Raw genomic sequence first — 18,810 nt, forward strand, 5'->3', positions numbered from 1 at the left:
CAGAATGAAGCAACAGTGTCATATTTATAACTTAAAGACTGAGAGAAAATAAGCTACCCATCAAATCAAACCAGCACCAAACAAATGTACAGCACAACAATCCAGATCTGGATCATCTGGACAGGTTCCTAATCACAATATAAGAGAAATGACTTTCAGAAATATGTGAAAAATCCACTGAAAGCTGAAATTAGAGACCTGAAGAAAGCTGATGGCACTTCACATCACCGGTTTATCCATATAATCTGCTTGACTAGTCCTCGATCTGGGATCTGTGACTGGTGTGTCAGTATAACTGGGTATTCTTTATTGATTTATTAATTGATTTGTAATAGTATAAGCCTGATAAATGTGCTTGTTCTCTCCTGCCATTAACATGTTAATCATACAGCAGGTATTTTAAGTGCAATAAGTTAGCAGTACTAATGATTATGGGATTATTATAATCAAATCTGCTGTTGTGAGTTGATTGTGAGCTCTTTAGACAACTGTCAATATTATCTAATTTTAGAAAGATAATTATTGCATTATGACATTTTACTCATGACTGTATGTTTATATAATAAATTGTATATTTATTATTATTTTTGTGATATATATGTGGACATAAAAATAGATAAAATAATAGATTGATAGATTCATGGATGAATAGATAAACAGATAGATGGATGAAAAGCTGGATAGACAGATAGATAGACAGATAGACAGATAGATAGATAGATAGATAGATAGATAGATAGATAGATAGATAGATAGATAGATAGATAGATAGATAGATACGTCATAATAAGTCATAAAATTAATATTTATTAATATGTTTTTATTAATATTTCTACATGATTATTTCCTTATTTTATGTCTGTGTTCATATTATCTCTAATATTTTCCTTGTTTTTTTATGCTTTAAGATGTGTGACGCTGCACTAAGCTTGCCACTATGTGATGAGGCTGAATAAATACAATATATTAAAAAAATTATTAGAATTACGCATGTCCAGAGCACAAAACACATAAAAATACAAATAAATCATCAACACACATAATAAAAGAGCTTTGTACCACAGTTTCAAGTGTATTCAAACACAATTTATTACAGTTCAGATGCAGACAAACACTACATGCAATAAAAGAATTACAACAACACACAACACATAGAGAGTCAGGTCTGCCGGCGTTATGAAGCCTTCTGAATACTGGATTACCGCCATCTGATTGGTTCTGTTGCTTGGCGGGCTGGAACTGCTGATCCACCAGTGAGGAGCCGGACCCGGAGCAGCAGACGTTGTGCAACCAGACGGACCTGGATCAGCATGAATTGTGCAACCAGACGGACCCGGATAAGCAGTCATGCCGCAATCAGACGGACCTGGATCAGCAGCCATGCTGCAATCAGACGGACCCGGATAAGCAGACATGCCGCAATCAGACGGACCCGGATCAGCAGCCATGCTGCAATCAGACGGACCCGGATCAGCAGCCATGCTGCAATCAGACGGACCCGGAGCAGCAGACATGCCGCAATCAGACGGACCCGGAGCAGCTGACATGCCGCAATCAGACGGACCCGGAGCAGCAGACATGCCGCAATCAGACGGACCCGGAGCAGCAGACATGCCGCAATCAGACGGACCCGGAGCAGCTGACATGCCGCAATCAGACGGACCCGGAGCAGCAGACATGCCGCAATCAGACGGACCCGGAGCAGCTGACATGCCGCAATCAGACGGACCCGGAGCAGCAGACACTGCGCAGCCCCCAAACAGACCCGTATCCACAGACAGCCTGCAGCCTCCAGAGGCATCCGGGTTACCAGATACACTGAAGTCCCGAGACGCACCCGGATAAGAGGACACACTGAAGAACCCAGACGAACCGGGATCAACAGACACCCTGCAGCCTCGAGATGGACGAGCATTAAGAGACACACTGAACACCCCAGATGGACATAGGACGAGGGACAAGCGGAGGACTCCAGGTGGACCCGGACTAAAAGAATCCGAGTAGAATCCATTAGGTCCCGGGTCAACAGACACACTGGAGATCCCAGGTTGGTCCACGTCAATGGAGACAACACAGACCCCACACGGATCCGGGGACCCTGGGGTGCCCTTGATGATTCTCAAGATGACTTTGCTGCAATCTTTCTTGAGGTAGATCTTTCTAGTCCGTTCTCTCGATTCTGAGGCTGAAGAGAGAGAAAACATTACAAGGTGTTATTCCCCGATAACAACCAATTCAACTAATAGCACATGCCTATAGCCATGTAATAAGCAGGATAATAAACAATTCTACAATATTTTAATCTGTGTTTCACTTCAATTACTATAATCAGCTAAAACCACAACTCATGTCTTTCCTAATCCTTCTGTTTCGCTGCTTACCGACAGCACGAGCGCTACCAGATGGGTCAGTGTGGTCCACTATAGATGTTGCTGCTGCATCCATACAGCAAAGCTTATGGATAGCTCTTCCCATTTTCCGGAAGAATGAAAGAACGCCTGTCTTCCTCCGTCCTCGTCTTTGCATCTCTAAAGAAAATGAGAAAACATTTAGAAAGTACAGATAACGGGTCAGTAGCACAACAACCAGCGGCTGGACATCACCACCCACTTTGAATGTTATCACTTCATTTAATGAGCGTTATTATAGGGGCCTTCTGCGCTGACTGGTAGGCTCAGAAGGATTATATCATCCATCCACATGGTTAATCAGCTATACTTATATTGAAGACTCCAGATCCAGATCTGTTTTTACATTACTGTGACGGTTGGGTTTACAGTTGGAGTAGGGTTAGACATTACCTGCTTTCTGGAACCGTTCTTCACCGGACTCGAACCGCGTCATCGTGGTCCCTGCATCACAAGTCTGCCGACGTAAAGTAGTAAAGCCGTCCACACGGAGGTAAGCGGTCAGCTTGTAGGCGCGTAAAGGAACGGCGTCATACCATAGCGTTATTTTCAGAGACAAAATGCAGCCACACGTACTTCTGGATACATCATTTATCAGTAATGTATATAGAGCTACGTCTTCAGAATGAGCCTATGCTAATCTTAGTATCATCTTTGCTTTATTGTATTCATTTAGTATTTTATTTTACTTGTCATTTTTTACATTTTATATATATATATATATATATGTTTTTTTTTATTTTTTTTTTACTGAACATATCAAAAACCGAACTGAATCCATGACCTAAAACTAAACCAAATCATTTAAGTCAGTATTGTAGCACCCCTAGTGGCCAATAAGACCAGCTTTACAGTACAATAATAATAGTACTATTAATAAACATCTTCAGCATAATTTACATTTAGTCATTTAGCCGACGCTTTTATCCAAAGCGACTTACAAATCAGGAAATAATACAAATAATAAACTGTAGTAATTATTACTGTAGTATATTTTACAAGTTGCTACAGTAAACTAGTAGACTATTATATTACAGCATTTACTCTAGTATTTAGTTTGTAGTATTTACACTCATATACTATACTTATAACAATATACAATGCAACACTTTCTCATACGCATTTGTACACAGCACCTTATAACCTGTATATTTATAACAAATCTGTACATACAACTCAACATTCAGATCTTTTGGACTAACTGCATCTCTGTTTAATGTTTATCATCTATTTTTCATATTGATTTTGTGTTGTCAATTTACGTACACTGTAAGCTTCTGCAGCCAAAACAAATTCCTGTGTGTGTGAAGCACACTTGGCAATAAAACTGATTGTGATTCGATACTAAAGAACGGCAGTGAACTGATAAATGTGAATAACTCATGATATTTTAAAAGAGCCGTGTTTCAGTGTGAATTATGACAGAGTTAAATTGTTTACAGTCTTTTATCTTTTTAACACACACTGATTCTGACTGCATTCACACTGAAATATCAAATACACCAAAACATTCCATTTATTAAAGGTTATGAAGGCTAAAACACCCTCAACAGCCGTATCTCCTTACTGTAGCCACACCAAAAATGTAAAAGTTATCACACATACAGTATAACAAGAACAATTACTGTGATAATATATACTGTAGAGCTGTTCAATATACAACTTATATTTCATAATATGAAGTTTTTTATTTTATTATTGTTTATTTTAGCCTTCTACATTCTCAAACATATAATAATGAGTAAAATATGATCACATAATTAATTAAAACTGTGTATTTGTATGATTGTGCTTTACATGTAGTGAAAATATGAATTAGGATGATATTATAACATTTTATATACATAAACATCATTAATGTTGACATTTGAGATTTCTGTCGTAATTTGTCTTGTAGTTCAAACAGTTTATCATCGATTTTACCACAGTAAGTGTAAAGCAGAATAGATTTACCACATCACTGTGATTTACTGTAGTAAATATCAAAAACACTGCAGTATTTACCTCAGGAAATCTACTACATGTCCTATAGTAAATGTACTATATATATATAAAATAATACAGTATATTTCCACCGGTGTGCTGCTGTGCTCTTACCTGCTGTCTGGTTCTCCACGACGGCCGCAGATGAAGCTCTCTGTTCGGACGCTCCTCCAGCGCGACCGCGGCTCCTGAACTCTGGTGAATCTCGTGTAATCATTCTCTCCAGAATATTATAATCCATATCGTGCTGTAAACGCTGTATTTTTGACTGAAAACGCATGACTGTTCGCTGACTGTCAAACACCATCTACACCACTGAACACCAAATCAAACTGACGCGCGTTCAAGAGTGTGTTCTAATTAGCGTTCGAAACTGTGACGTCATGCGGGGGAGGGACTGACGTGCTTATCCAACAAAGTAATAGAGATACGTTTTAAGATCTTGCATAATGTTTATCCTACAAATTCCCAAATTGCTAATTATTTTGATATATCTAATTTGTGTACTTTCTGCAATATACTTGAAGAGACTTTATTTCACTTATTCTATAGTTGCACTCACATTAAACATATTTGGAATGACATTATTTTTTATTTATCGTCCTTATTTAAACATGATTTAAATTTGTCTATAAAAGATATATTTCTGTATTTCTCGGATTATGATCATGATCTCGATCTTATTGTAATTTTTTTGTGTTACACTGTAAAAATTTTTATGCACAAAAATAAGTTTCTATAAACAATACCTATTTTAATACTTGTTAAAATGTCGTACAATATTGAATCTCTTAAGCTAATTAATAATAATAAGAATAATAAGTTTCTTAAAGCTTATGACAATCTTTTTTCTTTATGATTGAGGCTGTGTATTTTTTTTTCTCTCTCTTCTTTCTTATTTTTTATTATTATATTTTTTCTTTAGTTCAATGATGTTATTATTCTTATATTTAATAAAAAAATGTGCTGTTAGAACTACAAACACAGGTAGAAAGTGTTAAACTACAAATATGGCGGACGCGCGAAACCGACGGTTAGGTGGAGAGGGTTTGGCAGACATACTGTATCTGAATGCTTCTTATCCCTTGTGCACTGTTCAATCTAACCAGCCTTTTGTTATGGACGAAAACATCCACTGAATATATCTGCTGTAAAAATGCATCAGATTAATATTTTTTCAATTTTTTTGCATAAATCTGTTGATCAACCTCAGTTCTGATCAAAACGACTAAATTGTTTAGAAAATTACAGGATTTTACCCAATGACTGTAAAAAATATGGACGACGCGACAGCCCTTTTTCCCATTGAACGCCTTGAGGGCAAAACGCCTGCTTGATGGGCACAAACTGTCGCAAAAGACTGCTGAAATTGGAGCCAGACATGCGCAAAAGGACTGTCTGATGGAGCCAGAGGAGGAGCCGCGAAAATGAGCGGAGTCGAGCTTCCAATCAAACGCTTTATGTAAAATCAACTACGCCCCCCGAACTTCTCAGCATGCGTTTGCTGTCATATCAACACAAATGGATGTAATAACGTTAACAAATATGAGGGTTTTATATATTTAATCGCGCCAGCTCCAGGCCGCAACACATAACTTACTCGCGGCGTCGCGGGCTGATTCCGGCTCGCATGCGGCAGCGCCGACTCGCTCGGCCGCCGCATCTGGCTCGATTGACTCGGGCTGAAATCGGGCAGTGAGTCCAGGCATCCGCAGTAGGTCCAGCAGAGGTAACATTAGTCAGTCTGAGCTCTAAGGGGTAAGTCTCCGGCAGGCGAGAATCTAGCCGGAACTGTGTTTTGCTATCTGGGTGGTTAGGCGTGTATCAGCAAACTAATAAAGCCCGAAAAAAGCCCTGAACTTAGCGAATAAACAGTGTTCCACCAGGATCATGTATGTCAGAAACTATAGTTTACTGCTGAACTCATTTTGTCATGGTAAAATAACACAGAAATCGAATAATAACATTTCAGTCTACTTCAGTCTTCTGCCGAAGCTCAGACGCGCTGCTTTGAGAAACTGTCAATCACAGCTGTCAATCACGATGACACGCCCAGCATTAAATTACTGCTAAAAACAAACTGTTTACAAAAATGAAGATCTGCACCTATTTCAGCACAATAACCAGTGCCTTAATCCACCAGAACTATCTTTCGGGACATTTTATTGCAAGTGTAATATTTTTTTTTATTTGGGCTCAAGTCTCCTTCATTAACACGGAGGAGGCGGGCTTTATGACTTGTACTGCAGCCAGCCCCCAGGGGGCGATCTAACGGCCGAGACCTTCACTCAAACACAGGCTTGCGGCACACTTGATTTTACCTCATAAAATTTATACATGATGTCACTGATTTGGTGAAAAACGCACACAAAATGACGTATTTTCAGTATAGAGAGTAATTGTGGGCTGGATTTATTTTCTTTTATCACAGTCTTGGACATGTGAACGATAATAACAACATTGGCTTTGATGCATTATTTTTTTAGGATAGTGGATGCTGCACACTGGTGGTGGTGTGGAGAATGTTTTTGAAGAATAAACTGATGGACATTCCAGGCCATGATCCTTACAGCAAGAATGTTTGGTTTCATTCACTGTGTTCAATTGGGAAGGGCTCATCCCTATGCCCTAATCCCTTGTGGGCCGCAAGAGAGTGCTGGGGGGTCCGCGAAAAACTTGGCAGAAACAAAAAATTATTTACGAGATTTTTTTTTTTCCAATCCTAAAATTATTAATGACTATAAATTATTAATCTATATATAGTTTTATGGTTTATATCAGTGGATACTTAACTGTAATGTGTTTATCCCAAAATCCTTTGCGCTCTTTAAGATTTTGCATACAGTTGAATGGAGCAGTTAGCGGCTGTAAGTGCAGGACAGATGATGGAAAGATTTGCAAATCATGCAAATCTGACTTGGCGAGCGTCAAGGAAACCAGAAAGCATGATGAATCTTACATTGCGTTTGGTTTTACCTGCATGTTAAAGCAGGGAGTAGATAGACCCCAGTGTGTTCTTTCTCAAGAGATTGTCTCCAACGAATGCATGAAACCATCCAAGCTCAAGCGCCATCTACAGCAGAAACTTCCCAATGAGGCAGAAAAATCGACTATTAAAACATCAGGAGTTGTGTTTGACCCGGCAGGCTAGTATTTTTTTAGCAGCAAGCATCAGTCCCTGAGAGGTGTTTAAAAGCCTCATATTTGGCGTCACTCCACATCGCGCATGCTAAGAAGCCACACACAGTTGGCGAAGCATTGCTATTACCAGCTACCAAAGACATCGTCAAAGTTATGTGGAGAGGAAGCGGCACGAAAGGTAGATTGTTTGCCTTTGTCAGACAACACAGTAACCAGACGCAATGGAAATATTTCAAGAGTTCACACCTAGCTCATGATTTATATGTAGCTTGTTTGGCGTGCTGTCCCGGGAGAGAGCCCTGAGCTCAAGAGATCCTCAAGCCCAGAGCTCCCCCCTTTCGCAGGGTGAGGGGAGATTGAGCTCAGGTCGATCTTAAACTCCCCCGCTGCTGAGGCCAAGGCGAACTTCCTGAGAGTAAGACATTAGAAAAAAGATTTAGGCTTATTTGTCTATAATATAGAGCACATTTGGATGGTGGGAGGAAACCGGGGAACCCGGGAAAAACCCACTCGGACACAGAGAGAACATGCAAACTCCACACAGAAATTCCCGATGGCCTAGCGAGGAGACAATACGGTTTTCTTGCTGTGAGGCAACAGTCTAGTCACTGAGCCACCGTGCCGCCCATTCTGGATAAAGGTGGGAGGAGGGGGGTTTCTTCCAGACGAAGATAGCTGTAGAAAGGAAATGAGGATATATATATAGTGACTTGGGATCCTCTGATTGGAGGATCATGATTAGCTAATGTGGACCAGCTGGGTCAATCATGAGCACATGCTCTTCTCGAAATTAGTTTAAAATTAAACTTCACTTAGCAGTTTTCCCTAAATACAAGACAGGGAAAAAAACTTTTTATCCACCAGTGCCTTAGTTAGAAAAGCTATCTTGTTCAGTTAATGTGAACATTCGTCTTTGTTGTTGTTGTTATGAAATATAAAAAGTTTGAGAATCATTTTTGGCTATAGTGAGTTGCCAACTAATAAAATAAACAGTTTTCAAAACAATACCATTTGACATGCCTGTGAAATATGAACAATAATGTCTTTACGTTAAACAGAATTTTAGTTTACATCTTTATACTTGAAATACATATATGATGGTGTTAATTGTGATCATAATGATTGTGATGAAGGTGATGAGAATAGTTATGGTAGTGATCTTGGCGATGAGGATGGTCATGGTAGTGATGATGGTAGATGAGTAGGATGGGGATGGTTGTGTGATGATGACGGTGGTGATGGTGGTAATTTTGATGTTAATGGGGATGATAGTGAGGATGATGATGATTATGATAAAGAAGATAGTGATGATTATTGTCATGATGGTCATGATAGTGATGGTGATAATAACAACCCGGGCTCATTGTGGAAACGTAGTCCCGGGGACTTTTCTGGAGACTGCAGGTTTTGTTTTTGCGAGTCCGTGAGAGGCTGCTGTTGTGCGCTTTTTCGCGTCTCAGACGCCTCTCGCGAGTGCGGTTCGCGCCCGCGCTGTTCTTGCGTGAACCCACCAGAGGCCGCTGTCCGACTGACCGGATGATTGACTTCGCGACCGGCCAATCGGTCGACCCGCCCTCCTCCTTCCCCGAACCCAACCAATTTTACCGATCGAACCGCCCGCCCGCTCGCTTCCCTAAACCCGAGCAACAGTTCACAAAGCCGTCCAAAAAAAAATAACAGCCCTGATTTTTTTTTTTTTTTTCTACCGCGTTTTGGCATTTCACCGCGTTCTCACCCTGTTATGAAACTCGTTCACTTAATTTTTGGGATTCTGTTTTTGTCTTACCTGATTGCTGGAACTGCTCTTCCCCGGACTCGAAACCGGTCGCCGTGGTCAACTCCTCTCTGCATCTCGAGCCTGCCGACGTACACGCTGAGCTGAGTGGACAAACAAGTTGCAGCGGGGGAGCCCTCCACAAGGAGGTAAGCGGTTGGTCGGCCGGCCGGCCGGCAAGCGCGAAAGGGAACAGCGTCACACCGCCCCGCAGCATTCGCTTGAAAAAAATAAACGCGGCCGTACGTACCTCCCAGGACGTATTCCGCTGTCTCCAGAAACGTTTGTGGGACTACGTTTTCAGAATGAGCTTGGGTTGGATAATAATGAGGATGATGGTGATGTCACGTGTGTGTGTGTGTGTGTGTGTGTGTGTGTGTGTGTTGTTCAGATGTGGACGAGTGCACTCAGGATAACAGACTCTGTGAACACACCTGCACAAACCAGCCGGGGTCCTACAGCTGTCAGTGCAGCGCCGGATACACCATCACTGCAGATCTGCACAACTGCACAGGTAAAGGAGCGAGAACAATCAGCAACATCAGCCTGCAAACACCTGTAAGATGAAAAATCATCGTTTAGCTTATTGTTTTCCAGCTGTTATAATAGTGCACAGGTCATTTGAGGAGGGTTAAGCCTACTTAATCCGTCAGTCAACTTGAGTCCCCCGAAGGGTACTGGGGTCTAGAACCACCACTGGTGCACACACATTTACTGAAGTGTGTTGTATGTGTTGCAGATGTGGACGAGTGTGTGAGCAGTAACGACAGATGCGAGCAGACCTGCACTAACACAGCGGGTTCATTTCTGTGCTCGTGTCGACGCGGGTTCCAGCTGCACATCGACGGACACAGCTGTGTGGGTCAGTCTGCTTTCAGCTCACATTAAGACCAAGAGTCTGTTTTCAGTCAGAAGCCTCATTGACAGCTCTCTGAGTGTGTTTCATAGACATAGACGAGTGCAAACTGCAGAACGGAGGCTGTTCTCACGAGTGCACAAACACAGAAGGCGGACACCAGTGTCACTGCCCCTTCCCTCTGCTGCTGGACCTGCGCAACACCACCTGCGTCAGTATGTAATATATATGTGTGTGTGTGTGTGTGTTTTAAACTGCGCTTTCATTCGTTTGCAACAGCTTAAATTTGCATACATGCACGTTCTATCTGTGTCATCCGTGCATTTCCCATCTGCTGCTTTCATGCACTTTCTCTCTGCTGCATGCATGTTTGGGTCCATCTGTCACTTGCAAGGATTTGCAATCAGTCGCTTGTATACATTTGTCTTTCTTTTGCTGCTCTTAATGCATTTTTTGTCTGTCTCTTTCGTGCATTTACCCATGCATTATGTATTCCTTTTATTTATGATAATATCAAATGCATGCGTGCAATGACTAGAAATTGCGTTTATGTATTTTTTATGTTGCATCTATGAGTTTCCTATCTATTAGATCATTTCTTTATGCATTGCATGCATGCACTTCCCACTTTCTCTCTGTTGCATGCATGTTTTTTTCCCATCTGTCACTTTCGTTGATTTGCTCTCAGTTCCTCATATACGTTTTTTTTTGCATGCATCTTTTCCTTTCATGCATGTTCTGTCTATTACTTCTATGCAGTCTTGCATGCATCTGTTTCATCCATGGGTTTTTCCATCTGTTCCTTTCATATATGTTTCATGCATGCATTTCCTATCAGTTCCTTTCATGCTCTGTTGCATGAATGCATTTTTATCCATTCATATTATGCATTTTCTGTCCACTGATTTATGCCGATACTATGCATGCAACTTCATTCAACTTCCCATCTTCCATCTGTCACATGCTTTTTCCTATGCACTGCATGTATGCATTTCCCATCTGCCGCTTGCATGCATTTCCAAACTGTTCTATGCATGCATTTTACATTCTTTGATATCCTGCATGCTCCTTTAATTTAATGTTTGCATTTCCTGCATCATGTTGTAAGCCTTTGCATTTTCCAGCAGTCAGCAGTGTTTTCCATCTGTTGCTGTCATTCAGTTCTGACCATTTCGTGCATGCGTACCGTTTCTGTTCATTGCATTCATGCATTTTCTGATCCATTTAACTCATGCATGCATGTTTGTGTGTGTGCGTGTGTATCTCTCTTGGCAGACGTGACCTCGTGTGCCCTGAGGAATGGTGGATGTGATCATATATGCTCTCTGGGTGCAGAGAGTCGCATTCACTGCAGCTGCAGAGCAGGATGGGAGCTGAGCGCCGACCAAAGAACATGCATCGGTAAAGCACACAAAAGCCATTTGATTGTAGTTTATGATATAAATTAAAACACACACACACAGACTGAGTGATGTCAGGCAAAAAGCCCAATAATATCCAGCTGCAGACCCACAGAACCACACACGTTTTAGGCACACACAATCTAGGACACACAATCTAGGCAAACCATATATGGTTACGACGGATGTTAATGTTACTAACGTCTTTTTGAACATCGTCATTGTATAATCAGTTAATTGTTTATCTTGAAGACAATAAGTTGCTTAGTGATAGCCAGCATGGCTTTAGACCATTGCGCTCAACCATGTCAACATTGCTTTTATTTACTGAACATATACGTATGGCACTAAATAAAGGACATGTCACTGGAGCTGTATACATAGACTTTAGAAAGGCCTTTGATACAGTTAATCATAATATTCTTTTAAACAAATTGATCTCATTTAATCTCTCTTCTTTTGCAATAGATGTGTTTTCATCATATTTATCCAGTAGATCTCAGGTTGTTAACATTGGTACAACAATTTCCCAGGCATTAGGTTGTTCTATGGGGGTTCCTCAGGGAAGTATTTTGGGACCTTTACTTTTCCTGATGTATATCAATGACCTCCCTCAGGTCATTAAACATTCAGATTCTTTATTGTATGCAGATGACACTGTACTTTTTGTGTCTGGATCGAGTACAGACACAATTAACAATAAATTAAATACAGATCTTCAGCATTTACATGAGTGGCTGCAAGACAATCATTTGACTATTAATGTTAAGAAAACAGAGTGTATGTACTTTTATTCACCTAGGAAAAAAATATCCATATCCTATCCCCTCACTTTCTCAAATCAAAAACTTTCCATTGTATCCACATATCAATATTTGGGAATCAGTCTGGACTCTCACCTCACTTATTGTAACCATGTTCAAAATGTTTATAAAAAGCTGAAACAAAAGCTGTTTGTTTATGGCATAATTAGGACTAATTTGTCTTTTTCTGTTTCAGAAACTTATCTGCATGCCATAATCTTGTCTACCTTGTCTTCCTGTCTGCCTATTTGGTCTCTCACAACAAACGATATCTTGGAGCCAATAGCTAGACTGTACAACAGGGCCTATAAGATACACAACAGACTTTCTGGATGGACACATCACTGTTTTGCTCTATCACTTTCTAAAGCTTTAACATTTCAAAACTACATTATAAACACAGGTATCAAACTGTACTATCAAATTTTAAATAGCTCTACCTCAGCAGCCCTTTGTGCATTGGTACCAAAACTCAACACCAGGACTGATCGTTCCACCAGATCTGTAACAAATGGATGTTTGCCAGTACTGGCTTTTAAAAACTGATATGGACGGAGATCTTTCTTTTATGTATTCACAAGAGTCTGGAATGAGATCCCACAACATCTCAAAACAGTACCAACACTGAGACTTTTTAAGAAATCCCATGCTCGTCATCTGATGGTCAACTCTCGCTGTAGCCACTGAGATAGTAGCCTGCTTTTTTTCTCTATTTTATATGTTTGGTGATTGTTTGTACTGTGTTGATGGATGAGATGTTTGTCTGTTTTTATGTTCTGCAGAGCAGGAACCTGCTGAAAAACAGCATTCATGCTGAGTCAGGCCCGATTATCTTTTAATCTTTTCCTGTTTAAAAATTAAAAATAAATAAATAAATAATCGATATATTTTGATATATGTGGTTAATTAATATTGTACACAAAAAAACAATAGTGTTTACTTTATTTCACAAATATTGCAATCGAGACGGCCGAATAGGGAGCATTGTTTCCGATCGCCATTCAATATAATAGACTAAACAGTTTTTAATCAGTCATTAAAGCTGATCAGTCATTATTATCTGACAATAATATAGCAGATACTCGTTTGCTGGCCTTGCTGAATGATCTAACTTGGACAGGTTTAGTTTATAAAATGCATTAATTTTTGATGAAGGAAATAATAGCGTTAATATAGGCAATAATACATTATATGTAATAAAAATCTTTTTACATGTAACAAATGTATAACACTATATTAATATTTTACTCAAGCGATTTAATAGTGTTTATTTATTCAATTCAATTCAGCTTAATTTGTATAGCGCTTTTACAATGTAGATTGTGTCAAAGCAGCTTCACATAAATGGTCATAGTAACTGGAACAGTGTAGTTCAGTTTTTAGTGTTTAAGTTCAGTTCAGTTCAGTTTAGCTCAGTTCAGTGTGATTTAATTATTACTGAGAGTTCAAACACTGAAGAGCAAATTCATCGATGCGTAGCTCTACCAATCCTGAACCATGCGAGCCAGTGGTGACAGCGGAGAGGGAAAAAAAAAAACTTCACCTGATGGGAGTGAAAAAAAAAGACCTAATTTATTTGCTTAACTTTCTAATAATCTTTTAATTAATGATTTCCCACATTTAATACTGTAGTAATTTATAGTAAGCAATAAATTGTTTTTAAACCAAAATTTAGCCATAGGAACAAATTAACTATTAATAATAAAAAAATAATAAGTATATATATATATATATATATATATATATATATATATATATATATATATAACCGCTGTGACAGTTTGGTAAAAGATAGTAGTTTATATATAAACTTATTATAATCAGATAATCAGTTAAGATAATCAGTTTATAACTATATATATATATATATATATATATATATATATATATATATATATATATATTGTTTAAGTGATTAACTATAGTAGGCTAATTTATTTTAAAGTGACATATTATTGTTTGCTTTTTATATTTTACAACAAAGTGATTTAAACCAAGTATGATAATATTAAGATCGATTGAATTAATTTATTACACTTAATCCAACAATTAGACAGTCTATGATTTCTTTGTGTCTGTGGACACATGAATAAAGTCATAATTGAGTTATCATATATTCTGGAATTGTCCGGCAATCCAATCTTATTGGTTAATGGTGGTCACTGAAATTGAATCAATACTGGGTTTTGAGATTGATCATAGCTTTGGTACTATATATTTAGGAAATATACAAACCGATTTTAATGCACAAGACAAATACCTTCTCAAAATACTATTAGTTGCTAGTAAAAAAAGCAATAACCAAGAAATGGTTGGAAGAGATTCCACCAACAAAGGATGAGTGGATAACAATTGTAGATAATATGTTTGAAATGGAGAAACTCACCTTTTCTTTAAGACTAAACATGGATAAATGCTATAAAAATTGGTCAAAATGGTTTATATATAAGAATATAGAAAATATACAATTTGCTAGGAAATGCTTTGCAATGAGTGCGAACCCCCCTCCTCCCCTTATTTATATTTATTTATATTTTTTATTATTTTTTTTTTTTTCAATATATGTACATATATATGTATATTATATATGTGAAATATTTTGTTTGGACCGCACATTACAGATTGTAAAAGACTGAATCATATGGACTTGAAGGAAACTATGTTGGTGTTTATGCTTATAACACAGTACCTTTTACTGACGGGTTAGGGTGGGGGCTGATGGGAGAGTAACCTGTACTATAAAAACGACTGTATAACAAGAATGTAATAATTGTATGTGATGCCTCTGGTGATCTGTTTGTTCCGTTATGTTAAAACGAATAAAAAACAAAAGTTTAAAAAAAAAAAATCATAATTGTCTTTAACCAATTATTTTTATTTACATAATTTGAGTTCAGAAACTGCAGAGATGTTAAAATGATCGTAACGATATAATAATAATAATGACTGAAATGGGAAACCATACTTGTGAAATTCAATAGGTGGCGACCATATATGGTTTGCCTAATTCGTGTGTCCTAGATTGTGTGTGCCTAAAACGTGTGTGCTGCGGGCCTGCAGCTGGATGTTTCTGAGGTGGAGCAAATTGCACTTATGACACATTTATAAAAGCTTTTATTGCAGTGCATGGGTGTGTGTTTTGTGCACATGTGTATGCATTTTTACATAAATATAATCATAATTAGAATCATCATCTTTTTTAAAACAGAAAACCTGCAGCACAGAGCATTGTTTCACTCACACACACACAATTGCATGTTATAGTGGTAGGTTTTTTGACCTCTTTGTTTCTGTCTCTCTCTCTCTCTCTCTGCAGATGTGGACGAGTGTGTGAGTGTTAATGGTGGCTGTGAGCAGGTGTGTGTGAATCATGCTGGAGGTTTTAATTGCAGCTGTCGCGCTGGCTTTGAGTTGCGCAAAGACCACCCGACAAAATGCCAACGTGAGTCACATCAGTTTACACACACATACATGCATACATACACACACGCACTAACTCATACACACATAAACATACATATACACAAACTCTCACACTCACAAACACACACACATACACACATTCTCACTCTTACACACACACACACACACACACACACACACACAAATACACAAATGTACACATCTGAGCATACCTCATTTTCCAGCGCTGTGTGACCCCGCCTGTCAGAACTCGGGCGTGTGTGTGGCTCCGAACACCTGCGACTGTCCGGCTGGATACCCTGGAGCGGGATGCTCAGGTGATCAGAACACTGTAAAACTGACTCAACATGATGTTTCTGCTTCATTTCTGAACAGATTTCTGTGTAAATATGAAACATGTTCAATAATTAGCATCGAAACAGAAGCTTTAACCTGTGTGTGTGTGTGTGTGTGTATGTGTTTTTTGTGACATATCAGAACACAAATCTGTATAATGACGTAGGTTTGACACAGGTATTACAAAAAGGAGGTGAAATATGAGGACATTGGTGACGTCCTCGTTTCTCAAAATGCTTATGAATCCTGCAGAATTAGTTTAATCAGAGAGTAAAGCTGCACACTGACTCCTGTGATGGTTGGGTTTAGGGGTGGGGTGGGGTGAGGGCAATACTATATACGGTTTGGACTGATAAAATGATGGCTGATAAAAAACCTATGTAATGTCCCCACTTTTCACAAAAACAAACATGTGTGTGTGTGTGTGTGTGTGTGTTTTATATAAAGGAAAGCAAAGAAATCGAGTTAGCCATTATTTTTTATTTTTAGTAATTTTACGTTTTAATTTGTGCTATTTATTATTATTAGTAGTAGTAGTAGTAGTAGTAGTATAATTTTTTTATTATTATTAATATATTTATTATTATTATTAATATTATTATTATTGTTATGATTATTATTATTATTATTATTATTATTATTAATATTATTATTTTATTAATTTTTATTATTATTACTATAATTATTATTTTTAATTTTTATTAATATATTTATTATTACTACTATATTTTTTATTATTTTATCAATTTTTATTATTATTAATATATTTATTATTATTATTACTATATTTATTATTATCATTATTATTATTATTATTATTATTATTTATTGTTAATATATTTATCATTATTGTTGTTATTATTATTAATATTAATTATCATTATTAGTAATTTTGTTATTATATATATATATATATGTATATATATATATTTATTATTATTATTATTTATTTTGATTATTATTATTATATTTATTATTATCATATTATATTTATTTGTTTATTTTTATAATAATCATAATTATTATTATTTATTTATTTTATTTTTATTTATATATTATATTATATTTATTTATTTATTATTAATATTATTATATTTGTTATTATTATTATATTTATTATTATTATATTTATTTATTTGTTTATTTGTTTATTTATTATTAATATTGTTATATTTATTATTATTATTATTATTATTATATTTATTTATTATTATTAATATTATTATATTTATTATTATATTTATTATTATTATTATTATTAAGGAGGCCATGGTCTTTAGCTTCCTTGTTAGAGCAAACAACTCCAATACAAAAAATAATCGCTGGTTCACTCCCTGCTCAGACCGGATTGGGTGCATTAGGACCGGTGGGTAACACATACGGGCTCGTCCGGGATGGGAGTGAGGTGGGCCATGGTCTTTAGCCTCCTTGTTAGAACAACTGACTCCCATGCACAAAATCGCTGGTTCAATCCCAGCTCAGACCGGGTTAGGTGCAGTAGGACCGGTGGGTAACATAAATATGCATATATGCATGTAAATTTGACTGTATTGTTATTTGTGTGTGTGTGTGTGTGTGTGTGTGTGTGTGTGTGTGTGTGTGTGTGTGTGTGTTTAGCCATGTGTTCTCCACCCTGCGCTCACGGAGGATCCTGCATGAGGTGGAACGTCTGTCTGTGTTCTCCAGGGTGGACAGGTGAAGGGTGTCACACAGGTAGCAACTCACCACACATCCACATGCACACACTCACTCTCCTGTACAATACACACACGTACACACAAACTCATAAATACACACGCGCACACTCACACTTCCATATGATGTTACACAGATACGCACACTCCTCCTGCATACTAACTCACATAAACACACACACATTCAAACACACACACACACACACACACACACACACACACACACACACACACACTTCTTTTCACTCACCCACACCACACATATACATACACTACTCTACATACTAACACACAAAACACACACTTCTGCATACTAACACACTAACACAAACATACACAAACACACACACTTTCTGTAACACTGACAATAATAATGGTGTGATATGTGTGTGTGTGTGTGTTAGCGGTGTGTGAGCTGCCATGTGCAAATGGTGGACGGTGTATTGCTCCAAACACCTGCCAGTGTCCATCAGATTACAGCGGCCCGCAGTGTCTCACCCGTGAGTATCTGTGTGTATGTGTGTGTTTGAGTATGTGTGTCTGTAACTATACAGAAGTGTGTGTGTGTGTGTGTCTGTCTGTAAGTACACTGGTGTGTGTTGTGTATGTGTTTTTAAGTGTGTATGCGTGTATTTGTCTATTCGTGTGTGTGTGTGTGTGTGTGTGTGTGTGTGTGTGTGTGTGTGTGCCCATGTGTGTGTGTGTGTTTGCAGCTCAGTGTTCTCCTCCTTGTGTCAATGGTGGGAGGTGTGTGGCCATCAACACCTGCAGCTGCCTAGATGGATGGAGAGGAGCTCGCTGTCAGATAGGTCAACACAAACACACATACAAACACACACACGCAGACACAGACAAACACTGTAACACACACACATCTTCAGATTTGTACAGTTTTGTCCTCAAAGTAACTAGTGAATATCATGTGTGTGTGTGTGTGTGTGTGTGTGTGTGTGTGTGTGTGTGTGTGTGTGTGCGTGCGTGCGTGCGCGCGT

General features: G+C 38.1%; 3 protein-coding genes across 13 annotated transcripts in view; 2 read left to right on the forward strand and 1 right to left on the reverse strand.

The window, feature by feature from the left end:
* pycr3 (pyrroline-5-carboxylate reductase 3) overlaps positions 1-18,810 on the forward strand; it is a 540,655-nt gene that overhangs the window by 172,755 nt on the left and 349,090 nt on the right. The window lies entirely within an intron of this gene.
* Positions 1-18,810, forward strand: part of si:ch211-221n20.8 — a 142,362-nt gene that overhangs the window by 117,269 nt on the left and 6,283 nt on the right. For 6 of the 7 annotated variants that reach the window (XR_015517388.1, XR_015517389.1, XR_015517390.1 and 3 more), the window contains exons 9-17: positions 9,698-9,820; positions 10,046-10,168; positions 10,255-10,377; positions 11,438-11,563; positions 15,682-15,807; positions 16,013-16,105; positions 17,742-17,837; positions 18,223-18,318; positions 18,532-18,627. Coding sequence is in view for 1 of the 7 variants with exons in the window: in NM_001424158.1 (NP_001411087.1) it covers positions 9,698-9,820; positions 10,046-10,168; positions 10,255-10,377; positions 11,438-11,563; positions 15,682-15,807; positions 16,013-16,105; positions 17,742-17,837; positions 18,223-18,318; positions 18,532-18,627 (1,002 nt within the window). In the remaining 6 variants the exon portion in view is untranslated. The remainder of the gene's footprint in view (positions 1-9,697; positions 9,821-10,045; positions 10,169-10,254; positions 10,378-11,437; positions 11,564-15,681; positions 15,808-16,012; positions 16,106-17,741; positions 17,838-18,222; positions 18,319-18,531; positions 18,628-18,810) is intronic. The other variant, XR_015517393.1, reaches the window with a different exon arrangement.
* On the reverse strand, positions 1,065-4,725 carry LOC137488719 (uncharacterized). Of its 5 annotated transcripts, none has more exons than XM_087298862.1 (5): positions 4,506-4,725; positions 2,382-2,528; positions 1,583-2,185; positions 1,367-1,482; positions 1,065-1,300 (listed from the first exon to the last, which is right to left on the reverse strand). In XM_087298862.1, exons 1-5 carry the CDS (start codon positions 4,696-4,698, stop codon positions 1,199-1,201), a joined length of 1,161 nt encoding a protein of 386 aa, XP_087154988.1. In that variant the 5' UTR covers positions 4,699-4,725; the 3' UTR covers positions 1,065-1,198. The 5 variants fall into 5 exon arrangements, with proteins under 5 accessions (XP_087154988.1, XP_087154989.1, XP_087154986.1 ...); XM_087298863.1 differs by lacking the exon at positions 4,506-4,725 and adding an exon at positions 2,802-2,951; XM_087298860.1 differs by having other exon boundaries at positions 1,065-1,366; positions 1,466-2,185.

The sequence above is a fragment of the Danio rerio genome, chromosome 20 (assembly GCF_052040795.2).
Source record: "Danio rerio strain M-AB ecotype USA chromosome 20, GRCz13ab, whole genome shotgun sequence".
Taxonomy (NCBI): domain Eukaryota; kingdom Metazoa; phylum Chordata; class Actinopteri; order Cypriniformes; family Danionidae; genus Danio; species Danio rerio.

Coding starts and splice junctions, on each gene's coding strand:
- LOC137488719 (XM_087298859.1), bottom strand. CDS start 4,698: ATGGTGTTTGACAGTCAGCGAACAGTCATGCGTTTTCAGTCAAAAATA. Junction 2,529..4,505: donor CGTGGAGAACCAGACAGCAG/GTAAGAGCACAG, acceptor CATTTTCTTTAG/AGATGCAAAGACGAGGACGG. Junction 2,186..2,381: donor TGGTAGCGCTCGTGCTGTCG/GTAAGCAGCGAA, acceptor CTCTCTCTTCAG/CCTCAGAATCGAGAGAACGG.